Source organism: Mastigoproctus giganteus, chromosome 1, assembly GCF_048544385.1.
Source record: "Mastigoproctus giganteus isolate SK-2022 chromosome 1, ASM4854438v1, whole genome shotgun sequence".
Lineage (NCBI taxonomy): Eukaryota > Metazoa > Arthropoda > Arachnida > Uropygi > Thelyphonidae > Mastigoproctus > Mastigoproctus giganteus.
In genome coordinates this window covers 152,064,774-152,092,486 of record NC_143575.1, presented here as the reverse complement: position 1 = coordinate 152,092,486, position 27,713 = coordinate 152,064,774, and the positions used below count along the sequence as shown (strand labels likewise).

The following is a 27,713-nucleotide window of genomic DNA, read 5'->3' as shown; positions in this document are numbered from 1 at the left end:
AATGGCATGTGTTTCATATAAACGAGTAATTTGTATAAACAGAGTTTGTATTAATGAGATTTTTTGAATATAAATATTTAAAATATATTTTAATTTGTGAGTAAACTGAACAGAATCATCAATCTCCTTTCCTTCTAGTTTTAACAAAGAATTCTTTACTACTTTTAATTCTTAGCCAAAGGCTTCACATAATTTGCCTTAGCTTGCCTAACTCTCCTAGTGACTTGATTAGAGACCAGTTTGTACTTTGTTTCTACGTCCAAAGTCAATTTATAATAATCTCGTGCATTTTTCTTCTCTGCAGCTAGACTCATCAGTTCATTCAACATTCACTGAGATCTGAACAATATTTCCCATTTAGTATAAAAAAACTTTATCAGCTTCTACAATTAATTTGCTAAATGCTTAACATTTAGGTAGAATTTAAAAGAAATTACCAACTAAGACTCAAGTTGACCAGATTTTCAAGGATGAAAATTAGAACAAAACACAATCTGAAAAAAATTTATTCTTGATTGAAGTAATATTATCACTCAGTTAACTGGAGGAATGCAAGAATACTAATCCAGGTATTGTACAATTATTTTTTATTTAAGGAAACTAACTATTGGAATCCAAAAATCAGAATTCATTTTATATTTAAAATATTGCATAATTCTATTCATAGCTATTAGTGGTATTCTTTATTAGATCTTGTTTTATTTTATAATAAAGTTAAAAATTCTAAAACAAATTGATTCATAATCAATTGCTACTTGCTGAATTGATTTCTATGTAGACTTTCATTTGCTTTAGCGCTTCTATCTAGAGTAGGTTTGAAGAAGAAAAATTTTTTTTATTGATACTTGTTTCTGTTAGTTAATGGACAAATTGTATCCTATAGCATTTTTATTATAAATTAATGATTTAACTTTTATGACCATTGTCTCTATTAGTCCCTATTTCTGTGTTTATGGCTACAGCAGAATGTGCTTACTTCAAGCACATTCTGCTGTAGCAGAATAAATAGGTATTGATTGATTATTTCCACACTGACATGATGTTAAGGAATTGGGGAATATTGGTATAACTTCAAACTTCTGTGTATGGCAAAGGCCTGGATTCAATTCTGATTCCATAGGAGAAACTTTTATCATCTTTTTCAAGTGACCAGGTTAGTTGGCCCACATGAGAGTTACATAACTATCTCCAGAAAATATGACCAAAGAATACATGCTGTTACAGACACAATACACAGAGTTGGCACTTTGCATTAACAACAACAAATCCCTTGTGTAGGAACGGACTGGTCAGAAGTTGGGAATGGCTGATATAAAATTGTTGTAGTTCATAATTTGGCAATCAGTTTTTGAGTGTTTGTGAGGAAGAGTGGGCTGATGTTGAGATCTTTATAACTTTGAATGTTGAATGATTGTGGGAAAGATGTGCAGGTAGCTGACAACACACAGTATGTTTTTTTTTCTATTAGTAACACTTGTCATGGTGTAACTATAATATCATCAGGTTTGGGATAGCAGAGGAACAGATGGTTAATTTGGTTGTTTAGAAAAGTAGGATGGGCCTTTTCGAGTAACTTGTCCAGGGGAAGAACCTGTAGTTTCACCTTTACAATTTGCTTGTTTCTTTATTTTAACTAATCCTTTATATCTATTCCTTTGAATATTTTTCCTTATAAACGTGAAGTAATTCACTAAATGAGGAAAACAAAATATTTGATGCTCCATTTTATCAATAATCAAAAAAGGCTTCTTCTGCTTACTTGAATATTAAAGGTATGTAAACAATACAATACAGTGTCAAAATGTACTGCACGAGCAAGCAGAACCAATAGTTCACAGAGATATTTTATTACATCTTCGCACGTTGATAATATTAGTTGTTAATTGTTACGCTAAAGTAACAAAATTGTATATTATTAATTTTAACATCACATATTTAGTTCAGAAAAACAGATTTACATGAAAATCGGGACAAAATGTTTTTAGGGACACCAGGACACTATGCCCAAAATCAAGAAGTCTGGTCACCTTATCTAAGATCACTATACTTTGCCTGGATAAAAGCAATCCATTCCCTTTACAGTATATTTTTAAGTAGATCTCACATCAATGTATTATGACCACTGCCACCTAGTGGTTTCCTTTATCTGGATATTCTTAATGTACTGCTGATAATCAAGAGTATTGCTTTCTCTTGTTGGTTCCCTAACATGCTGCTGCAGAGATAAGTCATACAGTAAATCCAGCAAATTTCTACTACTGTTGTGAGTGACCAACCCACAAGTTCCAGTCAATATCTGGAAATTTAAAATTCCTCATTAAAAGACATTTTAATTAATGTACAAGTTAGCGCATTTGCATCATTTCTGTACATAGCCAACTACATAAGTAGTTATAAATTGGCATCATTAAGTATATCTCATATTGTGAATACCTTCACAAGTTGTCATGGTATTGCACTACCTTGAATAAGTAATGCTTCAAGCGGTACTTATTCAAGAAATGATGCAAATGCACTAACTTTTACATTAGTTAAACTATTTAGTAACCTGAGGCTTTAGCCCTAAACTATACTGTAAGACATTTTAATTTAATGGCCCATTCTGTTTGTGTAGCTGTTCATTATACTATCAAAGTCATTTGGTCTACAATAGATTCCAACTCTAATTTTAGTTTTCCCAGTGCTTAAGTCACACCAAACTGAACCACATTTCACTTGGCCACTCAATTAGCTGGATGCACTGCCTAAGATTCTGTATGCTTCTTAACCAAGAGCATAATTCCACCCTCTTTCCTATATGCAGTGTAATTCCTATATTCAAATTCTGCATCCCTTATGTCCGAGTGGCACCATGTTTCTGTTATCCCTACAATGTCTTCAAATTTGTTTAGTCTACTCCTAGCCCAAGTATGTGCACCTGTTTTTGCTCTTGTAACCCTAATGCAGCGTATATTTGCTTTTCCCATGCTCCCAGCTGGCCCTATAATTCCGACACCATGCTTTCCAAACTGCTATTTATGCCAGTTATTAATTCATCAGTCAGTGCTTAACTGGTAACAAGATACTGCTATTACCACTTGAATTAATCACAGCAAAAAAAAAAAAAAAAAAAAAACAATTAATATAAGAAATAAAAATCAGTCAGCATATTTTTAGCATCCTATTCACAGTTTTTATCTCCCTTGTGGAGATTATGGAGAAAATAAATGTGTCCAACAGTAAGAAATTGTAACTAAAATCTGGGATAAAATGATATAATCTTTTACTTGCATGATTCTTTATAACAGTACAATAATACATGAGCGGGGAAACAGATACACATATAAACAGGGAATGAAAATGGATTTAACTTATATTACACTAAAATTTTCATGCTGCGGAATAAATATTGCAACAAATAAATCACAATTCACTCTGAGCTGCAGTTATTACTACATTTACATTTCTGTATGTGTATAAACTAGCAGCATGGTCAGCAATTATGTGCAATAGCATTGTCATGTGATCTGCTACTAGAGGACTTCTCTTTTAATGCCAAAAGATGCAAGTTACCTACAGCCTGGGATGTGGCAATTGTATGTCTCCTCTGAAGGCTTGGTGGGATTAGGAGAGGGGAATTAGGCTGATTTGTGCTCCAGTTTTCATCTTGATTGTGTGATGGTACAGACTGAGACATTGCACTTGACCCCCACTCTGTAGAATTTTGACTACATGTTCCTAATAATAGATGATGGCAGTTATCAGATTTTGAGTTCTTATCACTGGGAATAGCAGTTCCAGATATCACAGGAACTGTTTCTGCTGAAACTGCATGATGGGAGGGTGAAGAAATTGTGGTTATATGGTGCTTAGAATGCTGTACAAGAAAACTTTTCTGTTGTGCTTCACTGCCATCAGAACCTGCTGCTGACAGTGAGGTACTGCATGCACTTGACTGTTTACTATTATCTTTAGAAGACAAAAAGTTACAGCCACGTGTAACTTTTCTGCTAATTCCAATATCATGAGAATGTTTAATTCCAGATGCCAAGTCATAAGATTGTATTCCTTGTTCTTGTTTTGGATTACTTTTGGCCTTGTGGCCATACTCATGAATATGATTACATCTAACTAATGCACCATTTTGAGAATTTCTTTGACATGGTATGCTTATTCTTTGGTAATAGCGTAACGTTTTGTCATCTTCCACTTTATTATTTGGTAGATGTTTATCTAGGGCTTTCTTGATGCTTCCAGATCCTTTATGATCTATAAATAAATAAGTAAATAAATAAATAAACAGTATACAAAATTAAGTTACCTAAGAATTAAGTTCAATCTGATGATGTAATTACACTAAGAACACTGTACTGGATTTTGTTTTAGAGAAATGGCTACAGAGTTAAAAAGGATTAGACCTATATGAAAAAATGATAAATGCTGACACACTATTATAAAATTGAAAATTTAAATGAACCTTCATAAACGGTGTAAGATTGCAAGTTTTTGCACAACGTGAAATACACAAAAACTTCCTAATCTGATATCCTCGTTTTAGACTAATGGATTTATTTCATTATTAAATTTGGATAAACAAGAATTATTAAAAAGATTATGGATACAAGAAATAATCCAGTAAATTTCTCACAGAAATGGATACTGCATATTTCCTGGATCAAAATTTAACGTCTTGAAATTTGTGTGGGTATTCTTAATTTGGCATTGAATTGTAGTGCATGTTTGATGTTTTCTGGTAGATGATGAATGTGATGTTTCTGTCACTGAAATTTGGTCAAAAAGTATGTAAAGCCGATGCACTGTTGATGTAAATTCAACGGCAAGGAATGGGATCCTCCTTCATATATGGTGGAATAATTCCCAATGATTGTAAAATAATGTGACATAAAGATGGATTTAAGATTCATCAAACACATTTTGGTTGCTAAAACCACTAGATCCCAGTTTTCATTATGCTTGGATCAGATTCTCAATTCAACATCATGTTAATCAAGTAGCTGAAATATAAAACTCACTACAATGTTTACATTACTTCTGTGAATATTTTACAAATTACAGATTAAACAATCTTACATTTCCTTTAATCGGCACTAGAATTTATTTGAAAATCTTTTATGACGATTTTATTATTATAGTACATTGTAACCTTGAATTTTGCTGAATTTGCTAAAAAATTTCTTTATGGATTTTAATTTGTTGTAATAAGACCAAATTTAATAAAAGATTTAATTATATAGACTTCATTTTGAAATTCTGATAAAATACTTTGTGATAATTTATATCATATGGTATGTAATAATCGATAAATCAGTCAGAAAATCTGTCAACAGAAAGCTAGTTTGTGTGCATGTCAAGATCCAAGGATACACAATTTGGTTTTCACTCTCCAGGTGAAAACAATAGTGTTTTGCAACTTTATGGAAGTAAATTTTGTTACTTGATAGCAAACCTGCATGTTAATGATGCATCCTCCCTATTTGATGAAGAACTAATTTTGAATGGCCTTCTGAATATATGTTAACACTCTACACACATTTGCCCAGTATTCTAGGTGTAAATGCACCTTAATGGTAATATTAAAAGAATGGATTGTAATACGGTTGAAACTCTACATAACGATCCCCCAGGGAATGAGAAAACGGCTGTCGTATAGGAAGGGCATTATATCGATTGTTCATAAAATAGCAATAGGTTAATGAGAAATTGGCCGGGACCAACCATATAGGATACTATAATGTGTGGGACGTTAAAAAGAACTTCGACTGTATAATCTTCAATAAATTGAGATAAAAACAAATACAGGCTGGCCTCCGTTAACACGATTAATTCGTCCTGCGAGCGCATCGCGCAAAACGGAAACACGTTAATCGAATATAATAATCAATAGGAAAAATTATAATTGGTCCTTGACCAATGTCCATAAAGAATTTTAAAAATATCTTTTAAATAACTTTTTAACTGTATACAATGTAAAAAATTATGGAATTAAATGTTAATTGCATAAAACAGTGGTTCCCAAACTGTGTGCCGCGGAATATTTTAAATTTTCGAGGGAAACACAGCGATACTCGACACCTGTCGGACACCGCGCGAACTACTAGCTCGAGGTAGTTCACAGTTTCAACATTTCTTATTAAGTTGTTTGGACCTAACTACTAAACAGAACTGTTAAGTATTTCTTTTGGTCTGGGTGCGCCTTGAAAAAATTACTGAGACACTAAGGGCGCCGTGAACCGAGAAAGTTTGGGAAGTTCTGACATAAAATACACAATGAAGAAATGACTGTTGTGGAAATATTTGAATTGGTGATACATTTGCACACCTCCAGTTCATGGGACCTCCCCTGAGTCCAAGGATGCTCTCATAATTATGGCTAAGGGTTTGCTTAGTTGCTTTGCCGCCTCCTTTAATATAACTGGATAGATCCCTTCCAACCCAGGTGCCTTCCTTATGTTTAACTTTCAACAATTTCTCCTCCACTTTGCTCTCAGTTATTACAAAATCAAGTAGCTCCCTGTTAGCATTTGATAAACTTCTGGCACTCCCCTCATTGAATAACTCTTCATGTGTGAATATAGATGCAAAATACTCATTCAGTTTATTAGCTACCAGAGCATGACCACCAATATTCAATCCATCTACGTTAAGTGGTACAATCTGATTCATCCTTTTTCTTCAAGAGTTTACATAAGTAAAGAACTCTTTGCATCCTTTGCCAAAGATTTCTCGTAATCTGCCTTCACCTCCTTTGTGACTTGATTACAGACTAGTCAAAAATTATATTATATTATACTATACCTGCCATAGGTTTCTGTGTTACCTGATACTTTATATGCATCCCATACATTCTTCTTCTCTGCCACGAGCCTCATTAATTTATCTGATATCCATTTAGGCCTTAACCTTGATCAGTATTTCTTAGTTGGAATGAAAAGCCTATTAGCCTTCAAAATTAAGTCCCCAAAGGCTTTCCATTTAGAATTCAACATTGGTAATCAGTTGATCATCAGTTGATCAACATTGATCATCAGTTGATCCCACTGTACAGAATTTAAAAACTGTCCGAGACCTCTGCAGTCACCTTTACGAAAGCAAAAGCTCTTCCCTTTAGTCTTGATGGTAGTTACATCTTTAAGTAATTACCACATCAGTATATTGTGATCACTGTCACCCAGTGGTTCCTTTATCTGCAAATTCTTAATGCACGAATAATCACTGGTGATAATCAGATCAAGAGTATTACTCCCTCTGGTTGCCTCTTGAACATGTTGCTGTAGAAAACAGTCATCCAATAAATCTACAAAAGTCTTGTTAGTGTGCGAGTGACCAAACCACAAGTTCCAGCCAATATCGGGAAAGTTAAAATACCCCATTATAATACATTCTAATTTACTGGCCCACTCTATTTCTCTGCACAACTGCTCAATATACTCATCAGATTCATTAGGCCTATAACACACACACCTACTGTCATTTTTCCTTTCCCAGTGCTTATTTCACACCAAACAGACTCAACATTGCACTGTCCACCAACATCAATTGGATGCACTTCCTTAGATTTTATGTGATTCTTAACTAACAGCATAACCCCTCCTCCCTTCCTGTCCTGCCTATCCTTCCTGTACACATTGTACTCCCCAAATTTCAATTCTGCAATGCTTATATCTGTGTGACACCGCGGTTCTGATATCCCAACAGTATCTGCCTTTGATGTCTTGATTAGCACTTCAAGCTCATCAAATTTGTTAACTATACTCCTAGCATTGGTGTACATGCAAGTATACATGCACCTGTTCCTACTCTTTGTTACCCTAACACAGCCCATGTATTTACTTGTTCCACTATGACTCCCAGCAGTCTGGAAATCTCCATTACCTTGCTTTCCAGGCTGCTGCTAATTCTAATTAGCAGTCTCCCCAAGCTTTTTTGGGTTCTATCAAATTATGTTCAAAGAGAAGTTAACGAAGTTGACAAAACATAATACAATTTTAATTTTTTTTATATATATATATAGTTTTAAATTAGAATTTAAAATTAAATTCTGAATAATCCTTAATTACAAAATATATCTACAGATAGGACAGGATATATAGAGAGGTTTATGCAGAATAATATAAATCTTACAATAAAATATAATTCTTTAACTGAGTTTTAAAACACAATATACAAGGTGTATCATAACACGTGGGAATCTTCAGGGATGAATTTAGCACCTAAAAACAATAAAAAAAAGTTCCTGTAAACATAGGCCTGATTTTGGCTTATTTCTGAGTTATAGTCATTTTTGTGATCCAGCAATTCTTTCCACAAAGTGAATTAGCATAGCTGGCTCCAACTGTTTACAAAAAATGCTCAATATCTCACAGAGGGCCTTGCTGATAGTAATATAAACAAGATCCCTTATTGTTCTTTGAGGGTTTTCAGTTAGTTCTCCTGGCAAGAAAGCTACATTTGGAGCTTCATATTAACATTTTGATACTGTGCATTTTCTGTGATAATGGATAATTTATTCAAATTGTGATGACAGTCATCTCATGTATGGACTTGCAAGGTACAATGCAGCTGAGGCAAGACATCTGTTTCTGGAAAACTTCCCTAATTGTCATGTGCTGCCTGCTAAAGAAGACCTTTCAGAGAATATATATGGATGCCTTTTGGAAACTGGTTCATTTAGAAAATGAGTTGGAAGGAGTCCCATCAGCACCAGAACACCAAATCTGACAGAAAGTTGGAACTTTTGAGCAGGAGGTCTACAATGAAGCATTTGCAAGCTTGTATTCAGGTTCACAGTGGTAATTTTGAGAATTTTCTGTAAATGTAAGCAGACAGTTGCAGAAATACAAAAATGGCTGTAACTCAGATTCAAGGTGAAATTAGACCAATGTTTACATAAACATTTTATTATTATCATTTTTAGGTCATAATCTGTCTCTGAAGTGGGTCCCACAAGTTATGATACATTCCATACAATATCACAATTTTAATAAGAAATTAGCTTTATCTGCTTAAATCACTTTATGAAAACAAACAATTACAGTGGACTCCCAAATTGGTTCACTATATGATTAAATCACTTTATGATGGACTCTCCATAATAAAATACTGTTCACTGTATGATATGTAGTAACCTCAGGTGCTCACATCTGGTGAGTATGGGCTTGGCACACACAGGGTCCTCAGCTGGATATCATCATCATTCTCTTTCTTGGTGATTTCTTTCTCTCTCTCTCTCTCTCTCTCTCTCTCTCTCTCTCTCTCTCTCTCTCTCTCTCTCTCTCAGGGTAACTCAGAATTTTTTTTTTTTTTTTGCCTGGTGCAGCAAAAGCCTCAGCTTCCTCGCACCATATGGCTAATAATGATGGTAAAAGCACTATTCTTATCTTACCAATTAACAAAATTAAATGATACGTGAAAATTGGAAGAATATTTTCCACAGGTTAATAAAATAAAAATTAATTTACACTTACATATATAGCTTAATTAATACTTTATGTACATACTAACTAATCGATATTTCTGTTCACTGATATATATATATATATATATTATTATTTTTTTTTTGGGTTGTAACATTTAAAACAGTAAAAAAGATAAGCAATCAATAACATCGTCAGTTATGAACACTTTTTTCAAAAAAAAAAACATCGAACAGAAAGTGGACATGGAAGAGTCCAAATGGATTAACAACTAATGAAATCGACTGGAACTTAGGAAACGTTTGAGCTTCTGCAACCTTTCAGGACCAAGACATTGATGAGGAATTCAACAACTTTCTGAAAGTGATAAAGCCCAAGAAACCTATAGGGAAAAAGAAATCCAAAGAAGAAAAAATTAGTTAAGAAACACTTGTCATGATGAAGCAAACACGACAAATGAAGAGCAAGAAAAACACTGACAGGGAGAAAATTGAGTATACTGAGTTATGCAAAGCCATTAGAAAGAGACTCAGAGAGGACATAAGATTTAACACAAGAAAAATAGAACAAGCATTAAAAGAAAAATAAAGGATTTAAATCAGCAGCCATGAGCAGTAATACAGAAAGACAAATGATACTGAAACTGAAGAATAGCGATGGTGTACTTATAAACATCAGAGAAGGCATAATTCAAATAGCAAAAGACTACTATAGAGAATTATACAAGGAGCGAGGGAATGATGCCAGCAGTGGGGAAGATGGATCGCAAATTAGCAACATACCTGATATTCTTCCTGATGAAGTAGAACATGCATTGAAAAAAATGAAGAAACAGAAAGCCCTGGGGAAAAATGAAATTACTGTACAGTTGTTAAAATTGGCAGGAAGAGACATAACACAAAAACTGGCAAGGCTCTTCACAAAGTGCATTAGAAAAGGTGTGATGCCTAAGCAGTGGAATAATGCAATCATAGTTTTGCTGCATAAGAAAGGAGATAAATTGGAAATTATAGACCAATTAGCTTGTTATCCCACATCTACAAGTTGTTCACAAGAGTCATTACTAACAGATTAGAAAGAATACTTGATGAGAATCAACCTAAAGAGCAAGCTGGCTTTAGGACAGGATTCTCAACTATGGATCATCTTCACATAATATCACAGCTAATTGAGAAAGCAAATGAATATAAAACACCATTATGCCTGGCATTTGTGGATTATGAAAAGGCATTTGACTCCATACAGCATAAGGCAATGTTTCGGACACTGGAAAGACAAGAAACAGATACCCCACATATTATGATTTTTAAGAAAATATATGAGAGTGCTACCTCCTTTATTAAACTAGACAAAGACAGTAGGAAATAAAATCGAGAAAAGAGTTCGACAAGGAGACACAATATCTCCGAAGCTGTTTACTGCTGCCCTTGAGGAAGCTTTCAGAAGATTAGACTGGTCGCAGAAAGGAGTCAATGTGAACAGAGAATACCTAAACCATTTACGATTTGAAGATGACATTGTGGTCATAAGCCACGATCCCAAAGAATTAGAGGAAAATCTTAATCAGTGTACGGTTAGTAAGGATTTTGGACTAAAGATGAATATGGCTAAAACAAAAGTAATGATGATCAAGTATGCTACAGAAAGGGAAATAATGATTGAAGGAGCAGTAATTGAAAAGGTGGAGTCATATACTTATCTGGGACAAGTTATTAGCTGTAATAATGATAAATGGCTGGAAGTCAAGAGAAGAATAAATTTTGGATGGATAGCATTCAGGAAATATAGTCTCATACCGAAGAGCAATATCCCAGTTTGTCTGAAACGTAAAATAATGAACCAATGTATACTCCCCACCATGACTTATGGTAGTGAAACTTGGGCACTCACCAAAAGAATGGAAGAGAAGCTGAGAACTACACAGCGAAGAATGGAATGAATTATATTGGGAATCAGACTGTTAGATAAGAAGAGAAACACATGGATTAGGCAGCAAACTCAAGTAAAGGACATTCTTATCAAAACTGAAGAACTAAAATGGTATTGGGCAAGACACATAGCTCAAAGACATGACAGATGGACTAAGAAAATAACAGAATGGTACCCAAGAGGAGCTAGAAGAAAACCTGGAAGACAAAGGCGGAGATGGATAGATGAAATTCATGAGTTTGTGGGTAGTAAATGGATGGCCAGTGCTCAAAACAGAAGGATCTGGAAAGTTGCTGGAGAGGCCTTCATCTTGCAGTGGATTGAAAATGGCTGATGATGAATCAATAACAAGGCATTCTGCACATACAAATTGCAACTAACATGGTACGTGCAAGTGAGATTCAGAGTAACAACTTTACAAAGCTTAAAAAATTCTGAGCAAGAGCATTAGCATTCTGATTATGTCCCCTCAGGTTCTTAATCTGAGCAACTGGAAGTATCCTGTCAGCATTGAGCCTGCTCAAACCATTCAAGGCCTTATACACCTTGATCATGTCACCTCGCAGGTACCTAGTCTCCAGATGCTGCAACTTGCAGAACTTAAGCCTTTCTTCATAAGCACACCTCTTTGTTCCTCTCACCAATCTTTTTGCCCTTCTCTGCACTCGTTCTAGAAACTCTACAATTCTAGCAAATGAGAATGAAGAGAATATTCTGAAAAGTTATGTTTTTTTTATATGATTGAAGTTTTTATAGAATGGAAAACACATTTCACCATTATAACGTAAAAACCCCACAGAATTCCAGCTATCAATATTATTCGCAAATCCAATAAGATCGAGTTTACTATGTATTTATAATAGATTGCACTAATAGAAAAGTCCAATAAACAGGAAACTGCAAATTGTTTTATGGTACTGATCTCCAAAGGTGTTCAAAATTGATTCTTATAACTGAACATATGATAACGATGAAAGCATGGGGCATTTTAATGATTTGAATTGATTTTTTGAAATTTGATTCTATGAAGTGGCTGCTTCTACTAACCAATGATCATGTTAACTTATTTTGTTTTTCAATGGGCTTACTCTGTGGGCTTATAACTGTCTCCGACTGGACCACATAGTCCTTTCTCCTAGCCAAAAGCAGCGTCCGTAAACACATTGGTCGCGTGTTTTTTGCATCCTTGAGTTGAAGTAATTTTTTGTGTTGTGATCAATATGTACAATTTCAATTATAAAAATCACCTTTTAGAGAGATAAATAACTTAGTTACATAGTGAAAATTACTTCTGAGGTATTAGAACGAATTACCAAAAAAACTGTGATATTGGATTCATATTAAAATAGGGGAATGAAGAGAATATTCCGAAAATTTATTTATGTTATTTATATGATTGAAGATTTCATGGAATGGTAAACACATTTCACCATCATTAGATTAGTTGAAGCATATGACACAAGAAAGCAAGCTTATACAGCATCAGCCAAAAAAAAAAAAAAAACTTTCCCATTTCACCCATCTGGTCACTCCAAATGTTTGTCTAGTTCAGCATTAAATTTATTTAATGCTATCAACTTTCGCAACAACAGATGGAAGTCTGTTCCAGCAATCAACTACCCACTGGCTAAAGGTAAACTTTCACATATCTATTCTACAACTGTCTTTCCTCAATTTGAATCTATGCCCCCTCAGGTTCTTAATCTGAGCAAGCAGAAGTATCCTCTCAGCATTGAGCCTGCTCAAACCATTCAAGGCCTTATACACCTTGATCAGATCACCTCGCAGGTGCCTAGTTTCCAGATGCTGCAACTTGCAGAACTTAAGCCTTTCTTCGTAAGCACACCCCTTTGTTCCTCTCACCAATCTTGTTGCCCTCCCCTGTACTCGTTCTAGCAACTCTACATCCTTCCTAAACTGAGGCCTCCAGACCTGTATACAGTACTCATGGTGTGGCCTGACCATTGCTTTATCAAAAGGGATAATCACCTTCTTATCTCTGCTAGAAAAATTCCTATATATCATTGACAAAACTCCATGATCTGCTCTGGCAGCCCATCTGCACTGCTCAGAGAACTTCATATCTGACTGAACAATTACCATAGGTCTTTTTCATTCTCCTCCTCCCTGAGTGTAGTACCATACAGTTGGTACATTTCTCTTGGGTTAATGCTACTTTTCATTTCATGGAGTACTTTTCATTTGTCAATGTTAAACTTCAGTTGCCTAACTTTTCTAGATCCTGTTGCAGTAGCATACTGTCTTTACTGTCATTAACAACGCTGCCATCCTTTGTATCATCTGCAAACTTGGACATTAAGCCTGACATACCTTCATCGATATTATTGATAAATACACAAAACAACAATGGGCCCAGCACCGAACCCTGGGGGACTCCGCTAATAACATTAGTCCACGTAGAGCAGTGTCCATTTATTACCACTCTCTGCTGTCTCCCATTCAACCATCCCTTTATCCATTGCAGTAACTTGCACTTAATGCCATACTGCTCCGATTTGTACAGTAGTCTTCCATGTGCAATAGTATCAAAAGCTTTACTGAAATCCAAGTATATGATATCAAAAATATTTTTTGCATCCAGTTCCTTTGTGACCACATCACAGTATCCAATCAAATTGGTCAGACAAGACTTTTCCTTAACAAATTCTGTCTGAACTATTACTGCTGTATTGTCTAAGTGATCCTGTATCACCTCTTTAACCAGTGACTCCATTATTTTCTCTGGAACAGAAGTTAAACAGGTCTATAAATATTTGTGTCACTATTTGAAACCCCTTTGTGAACTGGGGATACATTTGCACATCTCCAGTCCATGGGCACTTCCCCTAAGGATGCTCTCATAATTATGGCTAAGGGTTTGCTTAATTCCCTTGCTGCCTCCTTCATTATAACTGGATCGATTCTATCTGTCCCAGGTGACTTTTTTATGTTTAACTTCAATTTATCCTCTGCTTTGCTCTCAGTTATTACAAAATCACTTAGCTCCCTGTTAGAGTTTGATAAACTTCAGGTATTCCCCTCGTTGAATAACTCCTCATGTGTGAATGTAGATGTAAAATACTCATTCAGTTTATCAGCTACTTGAGCAGGATCATTAATAGTCGGACCATCTATGTTAAGTGGACCAATCTGATTCATCGTTTTTCTTCTAGAGTTTTCTTTGCTGTAAAAGTAAAGAATTCTTTGCTGTTTTTCTTTGCATCCTTTGCCAAAGATTTCTCATAATCTGCCGTAGGCTTCTGTGTCACCTGATAATTTGTATGCATCCCATGCAATTTTCTTCTCTGCCATGAGCCTTATTAATTCATCTGACGTCCATTTAGGTCTGAATTTTGAACAGTATTTCTTAGTTTGTATGGAAAGCCTAGTACCCTCAAAGATTAAGTCCCCAAAGGCTTACCATTTAAAACTCATCGTTGGTAACGCCATCAGTTGATCCTACTCTATAGAATTAAAAAACGGTCTGAGACCACTGTAGTCACCTTTATGAAAACAAAAACGCTTCCCTTTACCCTTGATGTTAGTTACATCTTTAAGTAAATCCCACATCAGTACACTGTGATCACTGTCATCTAGTGGTTCCTTTATCCGCAAATTCTTAATGCATGAATAATCCAGCTGATAATCAGATCAGGGGTATTACTTCCTCTGGTTGCCCCCTGAACATGTTGCCATAGAAAACAATCCTCCAATAAATCCACAAAAGTCTTGCTAGCGTGCAAGTGACCAACCCACAAGTTCCAGTCAATATCTGGAAAGTTAAAATCCATCCCCCATTACAAGACATTTTGATTTACTGGCCCATTCTACAGGGTGATTCAAAATTATTGTCAGAGTTTCCGTGGCCTATAATTTTCAACAAAATAAAACTGCTTATGGAATATGAAAGTGTAACTCAAAAAGTTTTATTATCTATAGAATCAATACAGCAGAATGCTAAACAACTTCAACATGCGGGCCTTTCGTGGCATGTAAGAAGTCCAAGCGATATTCAATTTTACTGCAAGTGTTCTCCGGCATTTGCATTGTAATTGTTTCGATTGCAGCAACAATTCTGAGCTTCAGTTTCAAGGCAGGTCACAAAGGATCTTGTACACAATGTCCTTCACATATCCCCACAGGAAGAAATCAAGCGGTGTAAGATTGGGTGAGCGCAGAGGCCACGGAATCGGTCCACTACGCCCAACCCAGTGCCCAGAAAAATCCATTTCAAGAAATTCTCGGACAATAAGAGCCCAATGTAGCGGTGCACCATCTTGCTAGATCATCTGGCTGATGATTTTCCAACTGGAGATACCGGTGTCACTGTTTTTTCCACAAAGAAAAAGGGTCCCAAAACTTCCAAACATGACAAAGCACACCAGACTTTGACCTTTGGACTATCTCTTGAATTCTCGAACAGCGTGAAGGTTTTCTGATCCTCATATTCTGGAATTATAACAATTTACTCTCCCTGATACATAAAACGTTGCTTCATCACTAAATCTCCATTTCCGAAGGTAATTTTCATCAGCTTCAATGTTGCATAATGTCTTGGGCAAATTGAAAATGGCGGGGTTTATCGTTTGGCTTTAAAGCCTACACAATCTGCAGTTTGTAGGCATGGAGGTGAAGTTGATTTTTGTGGGCTTCGTGGATTCGATCAACATCTTCCTGCAAAGGGCTCGGTCTTTCCGCTCCTTTTCGTTGGGCAGAATACTACCAGTCTCTTGAAACTGCTTCAACCAACGTCAGTTAGCATTAACTGAAGGTGGATATTTTCCATACCGAGTTCTGTAACAATGTTGCGTTGTGATAACGGACTTTGTTTCGAAAAGCCAAAGTACATTGTTGTTGTTGTTGTTAGGTTTTTAGGAGCATTAGCAACTAAGGCCACATTGCTCTGGGGATATGCGGTGGTCATTTCCTGACCTTTCCGCATCCTCCATATTTGGTGGTCACGAGCTTGAACCCCAGTCTAATCAAGAAGCGTGTGCTATGCACTGCTGCTCCTGCCCACCTGGCTATGGAGGTGCCACCAAAGTACGCACATTGCCTTCTCTTGAACAGTTGCCATTTTGAAGTAATGCGTCAATATCTTCCAGACATCAATGTGGCGAGTACAGTGTTGCCAAATAAAACTTTTTGAGTTACACTTTCGTATTCCGTAAGCAGTTTTATTTTGTTGTTTCCGGTTTGAAAATTATAGGCCACGGAAACCCCAACAATAATTTGGAATCGCCCTGTATTTCTCTGCACAACTACTCATTGTACTCATCAGAGTCATTAGGCCTATAACATACTCCTACTCTCATTTTCCCTTTCCCAGTGTTTATGTCACACCAAACAGACTCAACATTGCACTGTCCACCCATGTCAACTGGATGAACTTCCTTAGATTTTATGTGTTTCTTAACTAACAGCATAACCCCTCCTCCCTTTCTACCCTGTCTGTCCTTGCTGTACACATTGTAATCCCCAAATTCCAATTCTGTGATGCTTATATCTGTGTGACACCATGTCTCTGAGATATCCCAACAATATCTGTCTTTGATGCCTTGATCAGCACTTCAAATTCATCAATTTATACTTCTAGCATTAGTGTACATGCAAGTATACATGCACTTGTTCTTACTCTTAGTTAACCTAACACAGGCCATGTATTTACTTGTTCCACGATGACTCCCAGCAGCTTCTGAAGCCCCCAGCAACTTGGTCCTAGGCTGCTGCTCATTACAGTAGAAGCAGTGCAAGAATCACTTTCGCCTCTGCCTGTGGATACCATTAATCTTTTAGTCTAAAAATCACCTGAATCTAGCAGTTTTCCGACCCACCTAACACTGCCTCGATAGCATCAGCATATATTCTTGCACCCTTTCTATTTAAGCGTATCACTTTGTATTTTTGGTTTATTCAGGCAATTTTGTCTTCGCATTACATTGTTCACATTTCATTGGCCACTGTGCCGCTATGTACGTCACTATCTTAGTATTTTAGTGGGACCTTGCTTTAAAGATATAAAGCACAAATGTAACTTCATTATCTTACCAATTAACAAAATTAAATGTTATGTGAAAATTGGAAGTATATTTTCCAGTTTAGTGTTTTTAACGTCAAAAACAAATAATTTTTCAGAAACTCATTACTCCATATCTCACTTGTGCATGCCACGTTCTTTGTTATTAATTACTTATAATTTTTACTGTTTCGAATTTTACAACCAAAAAAAAAAAAAAAAAAAAAGTCAGTGAACAGAAATATCAATTAGTATGTACATATTACAGTATGTATTAATTAAGCTATGTACATAAGCGTAAATTTATTTTTATTTTTCTAACTGGAAAATATTCTTCTAATTTTCACGTATCATTTAACTTTGTTAATTGGTAAGGTAAGGAAGTTAAATTTGTGTTTTATATCTTTAAAGCGGGGTCCCCACTGTATTTTAGAGAAATCTTTAATGCAACACTGAGATAGTGATGTACATAGTGGCGCAGTTGCAACTGCCCATCACGGCACAGTGGCCAATGTAATGTAATGTGTTAACAATGTAATGTGAAGACAAAGTTGCCTGAATAAACCAAAAAATTAAGAGTACAATAATAATAAATAAGTTAAATAAAGTATTATTTATTTATTTATTCATTAAGTGAGAGTATAGAATATTAGTCCCAAAATACACAAATTAAGAATATACTGTACATCAAATAGCATAATTATATACATTGAAATTGAATAAGAGAATAAATCAGGACTTGGGTTATAATGTTGGTGGCCTGGGCCATCCACTACAGAATATTCATTTTCTATAATGTCGATCTTGAGTAAACTTTTTTTAAATTGACATCTAGATCTTGGATGCCTGATAAGATCTGCTGAGGAAGGAACTGGTCCAACAGGTGAAGGCATATTTGAAGAGTGAATAGCTGTGGACTTGCTTGCAGATGCTCCACTGCAATCCTCCATGCACAGTTATCCCAGAAGGAGGGAGAAGAGATGAGACCAGTAATGACGATTCTTCATTTATCAATGAGCCACGTGAGCCCTGGGATGTTGAGTGTGCTGCCCATAGCGGTGGTTTGGAGCTGGGGTGGTAGGCTGAGCTTGTGCAAGCCCATTTCAGGAGCCAATACTCGGAGGAGAACACTGGTTTGGTGGTAAAGGGAGATGAAGATGCCCAGATCTCTGCATTGAGAAGTGGAGGATAAACAATTGTTGAAATGTATTGACAATGGTGGTTTTGTGTGTCACATGTTGAAGACGCTGCTTGCATAGCCATCTTCGTCTAGCGGCCTTTGTGACAACCATATCTACATGTTGGCTGAATAGAAGTTTTGGGTCGAATCTGATTCGTAGGTCAGTGTGATTTTGAACAAGCGGGATAGAAGCTCCACTGAGGGCCGGATAGATTTTTGTTGGGTTTTGTTTTAGCGAGAAAGCCACGACTTCTGATTTCTCTGGATTGATGTATAGACCAAATTGCTTGAGGTAGTTAGATATTGCTGCTAGAGTGGATTTTAGCTCTTCTGAGATTTGGTGAGGGTCTTGGTTTGCCTTAATTGGCTTGAGTATCTTTATTAGGTCATTGGCATATATAATAGGGTATTTGGTTCTTAGGTTACAGTGAAGCAATGCAAGGTGCCTCCGTAGCCAGGTGCAGCAGTGCATAGCTCACACTTCTTGATTCCTTTTAGGAGCATTTCGATATCCGGCGTTCCCCCCCTACCATAAACTCTCCATGGAGAGAGAGAGAGAGGCTATCTTCGCACCTGTGCTTCTACCAGAAACCTGAATGCCATGAACGTCTTCGCCGCTACTAGATATCCCGCTGGGAAAGTAGTCCCGTCCTTTTAGGAGCATTTCGATATCCGGCGTTTCCCCCCCCACCATAAACTCTCCACGGAGAGAGAGAGAGAGGCTATCTTCGCACCTGTGCTTCTACCAGAAACCTGAATGCCATGAACATCTTCGCCGCTACTAGATATCCCGCTGGGAAAGTAGTCCCGTCCTTTTAGGAGAATTTATATATCCGGCGTCCCCCCCCCCGCTCCAAGTGCTGTGGGGAGACCCAAAACTTCCACAGTCTACTGTGTGCCTTCAAATACACCCACCCGAACAGTCCCGGTAATCCAGAATCCACGGATATGGAGGGGAAAGACAAGCACAAACACTCCCTGACAGAGACACAAAATGATGATCCCATCATTATTGATCAATTGGAGGATATAGAGGACACCCGACCTGGGACCCCCCAACCAAGCGGAAAACAGCAAGCGATTGGTTCCCGAACCGGAACGCGAAACACGATCTTGGGTTGAAACAAAGGAACAGCCAGAAGCCAATGCATCGCAAAAAGAAAGAAATGATGAAAAACAACAAGAACTATGTCTGGACCATACCATACCAGAAGGCTCCATATACGAGAAAACTCTCCTTCTGAAAACGGCCCTCGAAACCATTTTTAAGGAGAATCCCAGTAGGATATCGTCTGGCCTGAGATCACAGATTGTCACCATCTTTCACAAGATGGAGACAATCCTGCATGACACACATGTTGAAAACGAGAGAGCCATCACACGGCTACATCAAATGCGGGGCAAGACAAATGCCACAGCGCACCCCGACATATTCAGAAGCGCTGAGGACCCCAATGGAGACGCAACAGACAACAATGCACCAGACAATAACAACGCACCAGAAGAGGAAGACGCTCCTAACAACACCAAACCTGGTGATACTTAGACCGAAACAAACAGGAAAAATTCCCACAAGCGAAGACCTCAAAGCAAAAGTAATAAATAACATGAAGGAAGACCTGAAGCTAACACGAATAAAAGGGATGAGAAAGATGAGAGACTGGTAATAGAGACAGAGACGAGGCAAGAAATCCAGAGCATCATTGAAAACCCCAAGATTGAAGCCCTTGGATTAACGGCCCAGCCGCCCAAAAGGAAGGTACCAAATATATTAATTTATGACATTAGCCCAGAAATTACAGCCACCCAGATAGCTGAAGAACTTTACCACAGAAACCTCCAACGCGAGATCCCGGACAAGCAGCCGCAAGAAGTGATAACACCAAAGTTCCACATAGAGGCGAGAGGAGGCTTAAAAAACAGCTGGAGTGTGGAACTAATCCTGGAAGCGTGGCAAGTCCTAAAGGACCGGACAAGGGTCTACATAGAATGGGGAAGCTATCGTTTTCGTGAGCGGGTGGCAGTACCGAAATGCTTTAGATGCTGTAAGTTCGGCCACTCCAGCCACATCTGTTCCCAGACAGTCCCAACATGCGGACATTGCACTGAAAAGGGCCACGAATATAAAGAATGCCCACACAAAGACAAGGAAGCCACATGCGCAAATTGTAAAACAATGAAACTCGAATATACACACTCAATCAGGGATCCTAACTGCCCAATCTATTTAAAAGCCAATAGCACCTACCAAAACAGAATCGATTATGGGTACAAACATTAAGAAATATAACACAACCATGATCAAAATAATACAAACAAATGCCCAGCGAGCAAAAGCGGTGGCTGACCAGATTCGGGTCAAGGCCGATGTAGAGAACATAGACGTTATTATATTACAGGAGTCGTATGTCCATGCAAGGCGGGTGGCGGGCTACCCATTACAATATAAAGTGATCCACACAGAAGAAGACACCCCGTGGGCGGCGGTATTGATCAGAAACAAGAATATTACCGCAACAAGAATAACGCAACTATGCACGGCTTGGGCAGCCTGTGCCCAACTCATCACAGCACTGGGTTCCCTCTACGTGGTGGCTCTATTCAGTAGACCGGGACAAGAAATAGAGATCGCCATCAACTACCTACGCTACCTACAAAACATCCTGCCAAACGAAAGAATCATAATAGGCACGGAGGTAAACTGCCGCTCCCCGCTATGGTATAGCGCTACAGATGATAGAAAAGGGACAGCAAACAGACAGCAGCTTGAGAATTACCTGACAGGATCACAGTTAGCGGTCCTAACCCAGCCACACCAGTTACCGACATTCTGTAACACCCTCTGGGAGGCCACAATCAACATATCCTTAGCCACTAGGAACCTGGCGAACCACGTGGCCGACTGGAGGGTGGAGGAAGCCTGGACCACCTCGGATCACCGAGTTATAACTTGCACAATAACAAGAACAATGACAAGAGCAACAACAATCAACCAACGATGCCATTGATATGCAGTTGCCAAAGCGGACTGGCTGCTATTCAAAGAACTACTGACCACAGCGATCAACAGTAACCCACTAACCCTGAACCCATTGAACAGCCCGGACGACCTGCAGAAAGTTACTACGGAACTGATGACAACTATCAGTAACCAAGCAATAATAAAAAAACACCCCCAACTGGGAGCAGTACCCTGGTGGACTCGAGAAATTGCATGCTCCAGCGGCAAACGATAAAAGCAAGGAAGGACTTTCAGAGGGCCCGCAGATCATGGCCTGCAAACGAAGTCGAAGTCCTGAGACAACAATATAGGGAGATAAGAAACCGCTACACTGATGCCATTAAGAAGAGCAAAAGACGCTCTTGGGAGCTCTTAGTATCCACAGAAGGAAACACTAACCCCTAGGGCCTAGTCTACAAGGTAACCACCAACAAAATGCCCAGAGGGGAGGTGAATGCCACCACCAGGACCCGGCAGGGAAACCTTACCACGACCTGGGAGCAGTCGATGGACAATATACTGGACACAATCTACCAGAAACCAGCGATGCCGATACTACCAGCACAGAGCGAAATATGCGAGAGCAATGCCAGTTACACCAATCAAGCAATGGAGCCCCCCTTTACCAATGACGAGCTCAGCGTGGCAGGTAGTCGAGTAAGAAGCAAGAAATGCCCAGGTCTCGACATGATTGAGCCTGAAATCTTAAAGAAAACTGTTGAATACGTACCGTACCTATTGCTCACCCTATACAACAGATGCCTGGAAGCCGGCCACTTTCCAAAGGCATGGAAAACGGCCAACTTAAAACTAATTCCAAAAAAACCCAGAAAGCCCAGATGCATATCGACCCATCGCACTGCTCTCGGTGGTAAGTAAAGTATTCGAAAGACTACTTCATAGAAGAATAATTGCTCACTATGGAAAAGCTGGACTCCATGCCGCGAATCAGTATGGCTTCAAGCCAGGAACCTCGACAGTGGACGCACTGGGAAACCTACTCAGGACGGTACAAGAATGTAGAAACAAGTACCTGCTTCTCATCTTGGTTGACTTTGCTGGGGCGTTTGACTCACTTTGGTGGCCAAGCGTCCTGGCGAGGTTGAGGGAGGCATGGGTGCCAACAAACCTATTCAAGATCATGGAAAACTATTTATCACATAGAAGAGTGGAGATCAATGTAGAATACCATAAGGTCACAAGAGAAGTGCACAGAGGCTGTCCGCAGGGGTTGGTGCTGGGACCACTCCTGTGGAATATGGTGTTAGATGAGTTCTTAGTGATGGATCTGGGACCCGTCAGGACACAAGCATTCGCTGATGACCTGATATTGACCATGGGAGCAGATTCCCGGGCCCAGTTGGAAACCCAAGCAAACCAAGCACTGCAGCAACTCCAGCAATGGGCCGCAAAACACCAGCTAACAATTTCACCCATAAAGACCTCTTCAATCCTGCTTAAAGGAACCCTGCAATTGCGACGACCACCGCAAATAAAAATTGACAATGTCACCATTAAGTTTGTAAACCAACTTAAGTACCTAGGCGTGGTACTGGACAACAACCTCTCGTTCCAGCTGCACCTAAAGTACATAAGAAAAAAAATCAGGAGCTATTCTGCACTGGTAGCCAGAGTTACTAGGAAAGATTGAGGACTCAAAAAAAGAGCCCTGACGCTATATTACAGGACAACGTTTCTCCCAGCAATTACTTACGCCTCAGCAATTTGGTTCCCAAAAACTGCACTGGCAGTGAATAGAAGAACTCTGGACATGATCCAAAGGACCATACTCGTAATTACCTTAACTACGACGCATGCGTGTAGTACAGCGAGTACTCCAGCACTACAGGTACTCGCTGGAGCGCTTCCTTTGGACCTGGAGGTCGTTCGCACAGGTCTGCTATACTTGCTATCCAGGGGAGTGGCGGCCACACATCTGGACTACACAACTGACCCAGCGAACAACCTAAAAATGGAAAAAACTAGATTACATAACCACCTGCTAAAATTATGGCAGAGAAGATGGACGGAGACCACCAAGGGTGAGATAACCAGAAGATATCTACTTGACCTCCAGAAAATCTACCCAAAACAGCCGACCTGGTACTTCCCTGGGTACCATTTGACATCTCTAATAACAGGACACGGACCCTACAATGAGAAACTGCACGGATTCGGACTCACTGAGGACCCAAACTGTACGTGCGGGAGACAGAAAGCTGGAATCACATAGTGTACGAGTGCCCACAATATGAAGACCTCAGAGGGGTACTTATAACAAAAATAAGATACCTACCAAAAGGATTGGAATCCCATTTCATAGATACTGAGGATGAATATAGAGCATTATCCCAGTTCGCACAAGACCTCTTCATCAGGCGAAGGACATTAATCACCATCTACAATGACTGACATCAAGTACCACTATTGAGACACCAGCCAGCACAATGTAAAGGCTGCAACTAAAGATGAGGGACACAAGCACAAGGACGGAGCTTGCCCCATGAGTAAAGAAACTTGAAACAATAGCTGCCAATAGCCATATGGCAACCTGAAGAGGGCACTCTAGCCCCCTTCACCTTTATACCTACTTCCTTGGGGGGACATTTTTGTCCTCTCCACCCTATATCTTCTACTCTGGTGGGACATGGGCATGTCCCACTGAAAACTGGGGCTACCTACTCTCTTGGCCCCATATTTCTGTCTTTCTCCCCCCAGCCTTCTGCCTCCCCCCCTCTCTATCTATACGCTAGCGAAAGCCCTACATACCAAAAACTTAACATATCTAAATTACCTTACGCCCATAACTTGGCCTAGCAAAACTAAGCAATTCTACCCCATACGTCGACGTGTTTCTTTCTTTCTTTTTTTTTTTTTTTTTTTTTTTTTTTTTTAGGTCCTAGCCGCCGAAATCTCAGGAAATTAAGTGGCAGGACCTGCCAGAGTGAAACAGACTACTGGGTTCCTGGTCTGCCTCCATGGGGCGTAAGTGGGACAACATTGGGCCTCAGTAGGGGCCCAGCGGCTAAATGACCAGATGAACAACGGTACAAGGCATCACACATATACAAAGTCCATACACTTTTAAATCTCTGGCTTTTCCAGTCAACTGGTTCACCCACAATGTAAACTACGCAGAGATGGGGGGAACCCCTTGTGCCGTTTGACCCTAAACACACTTTACACTTCTTGATTAGACCAGGGTTCGAGCCCGTGATCACCAAATACAGAGGATGCGGAAAGGTCAGGGAATGACCACCGCATATACCCGGAGCAATATGGCCTTAGTTGCTAATGCTCCTAAAAACCAAATAACAAACAACAAAAGGGCAGTTAAGAGGAGGCCGGACGGTACTGCCCCTTGCGGGACTCCAACTGATATTACTTTGCAGTATTGGGTGTTATCTGTAGACAGTTTCACTATTCAGTTATGTATGCAGCAGAGATGTCAGGAAAGCTAAGATGTCACCACCTATCTGACAGTGGTTCTCTAGTAACTTTAGGAGAGATGGGACATGCATGGCATTTGTTGGGAGACCCCTTAAGTTCTGTGCTATTGAACTTGAGATTGTTTGACCATAAAAAATTGTGACTTCGAAGTGTGCAGTTAGTGACTTTTAAACAGAGCAGAAGGTACACAAAATCTAGATGCTGCAGAAGAGATTGTGCTTAGCAGCGATGAAGAGGAAGAAAATTAAATGAACGTAAATTATCTGACGTATAAGTATCACAGTTTGTAAGGTAAGATGTTTGTTCAGTCATTACTATTTAAGTTACTATTATAAAAATTAAGTTTCTAATAGTTATAAAAAAAAAAAGGTGTATTTTTGTTAGCTTTTGGAATGTAACCCCTCCCCCTTTTGTACTGGTTCTTAGTCCTGTTTAACACGGTTTTGCATTACATGAGATTTTGTAGGAACCAAACTACCGTGTTATATGAGGGTTACCTGTAAAAAATTAATTTTCAGTCTCCAATTATCATAAATTCATTATTTAGCCACATTAATAAATGAGAATAAGTAACAATAGTCTTCTCCTATGGTGAAGCATTACTTATTCAAGGTAATGCAATATCATGGCAACTTGTTGTGAAGGTATTCACAATATGAGACATACTTATGATGCAAATGCACTAACTTGTACATTTTTAGTATGATTTGTTTTGATTTGCTGTATCTGAATAGCAAAGTAGTTTAAAAAAAAAATTAAAGAAACAAACTACAGATTACAAATATGATTATGTATTCATACTTACTTATGGTCCTGACTGGTGAAACAGTTTGTTCTTCTCCTCTTCTAAGCAAGTAGGAGAGGAAGGAAGGATCATCTGCTAGATGATCTAGAAGATCTTCCTGCTCTAATTCCAATTTTGCCTTTTGCCATTCTTTCTCTATTTGTTCCCACTCCACCCTACCCCTTGAAGAATGTTTTTGCCGATGCTGTGTGTCTCTCTGTAAAAGAGCTTTAGTTTCTTTTTCAAAATTACGTATTCGTTCTTGAGTGATTGCACTAACTTCATTATAGGTCCTAACTATCACTTCATCCCCCACTGTTTCTGGAGGAGAAACAGGGTAATCTGCATGTGATATAGAAGCTTGAGTCCTGTGTTTCACATTTTCAAATGACATATCATTTTGATTCTCAAAAGAGTACTGAATATGGTTGGGAAGAGGGACAGATGATCCAGATAGAAGGCTATTGCAGCTACCATAGCTACTCATAGATGACAATTCGGCATTAGTTTCACCACTTGGAGAGCAGCTGGTAACAGCTTGAAAATGTTCAGTATGATTCTTATCAAATGAAATTCTCTCATTTGTAAAAAAATTTTCAGTATTGCTGTCTTGTATCATACCCATTCTTTTACTAGCAATATCCACTTCATTTGCTGCTGCTTTTCTTTGTCTGTGCCACATCCTTCTGTTGGCTGCACTCATAAATGATGTGAATATCTCACGTGGTATAATATCTTGTACTCCACCTAGAATTAAAATAACCTTATAGTTATGTTTTTTTATAAGTTTTTAAACTACAGTTTTAATATCTACATATAGTGGTGCAATGTATAAATACTAAAAATTGATTTATATAATGTGATATATCCCACAATCACAGTTTGAATTCACAGCAGCAGTTGGAATTTTCTAAAAAGTCATTGCAGCTAGGTAAAATAACTATATAATTATTTTTTATTTATATAACAGCAGAGCCTACTTCACTTCTTATAAGATGGTAAATCAAAATAAATCCTTCCACTCTCAACATTTGTTCATGAGTTCTGACAAAAGGTGGGACATGGTTCTAACATAGGTGACTGTAATTATAAACAATATACTAAATAAGTAGTGTTTATAATATGAGTGGAAATGAATATCTTGTTTCAAGGTCGCATTGAAAAAGAAATACAGTACCCTGATTGGGATATCCTATGGTCTTGTATGTACTGTAAATGTGGTTTGCTTTGCTTAATATTAAATTCTTTTTGGGCACTGCTTACTATGCACATACATTTTAATTTGGTTTTGATCAGATTTTAAACAAAAACAATTCTAAAATGTGTGGAATTTATAATTTCAGTGGGTGCTCAAACTTGATTCACTAGTTACTGTGCATGATATAGATTTACTATATCATGCACAGTAATGTGCACATATGGGTTCACTAGTTACTGTGCATCTCAGTTTTCCTATGCATGATATAGATTTACTACAGTATTGTTTGTCACATTTGACTAAAGCTTTGTATAAGTTTCAAAAATAAATAAATATCCTATATACTGTATATCCTGGAATATATGCTGCAAAGGCTTTGACCTTATTCTTAAATGAGGGATGAAAATGTTGTCTGAAGTGTTGTTTATAGAAAACAGTTAAAAATAATATATGTGGTAGTAAGCTGAGTGTGACAACGGGAGAACATGGTAATCTTCCTGTGTAAGTAGATACACGAGTTAGGTGTGTGTCATTTGGATCCTTGCAAGTATTATGAGTTGAATACATGATGCAAATTACATGCAAGATACATGATTCATCATAATACTTGCAAGTATTATGATGAATACATGAGTTTCAATATCAAAATTCTGGTTTAATTTGGAGATCTTATTGCTGATTATATACTGCCTATCTGCTAGCTGCTTTAGATGAATCTCTTATGCACCATCTTTTCAAAGAT

General features: G+C 38.1%; 1 protein-coding gene across 6 annotated transcripts in view; it reads right to left on the bottom strand.

The window, feature by feature from the left end:
• Window positions 1–3,310: 3,310 nt before the first annotated feature.
• The window catches only part of RhoGAP19D (Rho GTPase activating protein at 19D), a 661,344-nt gene continuing 636,941 nt past the window's right edge, over window positions 3,311–27,713 (bottom strand). For all 6 annotated transcript variants that reach the window (XM_090374624.1, XM_090374649.1, XM_090374631.1 and 3 more), the window contains 2 exons: window positions 25,795–26,520; window positions 3,311–4,248 (listed from right to left, as the gene is read on the bottom strand). In XM_090374624.1, coding sequence (XP_090230750.1) covers window positions 3,473–4,248; window positions 25,795–26,520 — 1,502 coding nt within the window. In that variant the 3' untranslated portion in view covers window positions 3,311–3,472. The remainder of the gene's footprint in view (window positions 4,249–25,794; window positions 26,521–27,713) is intronic.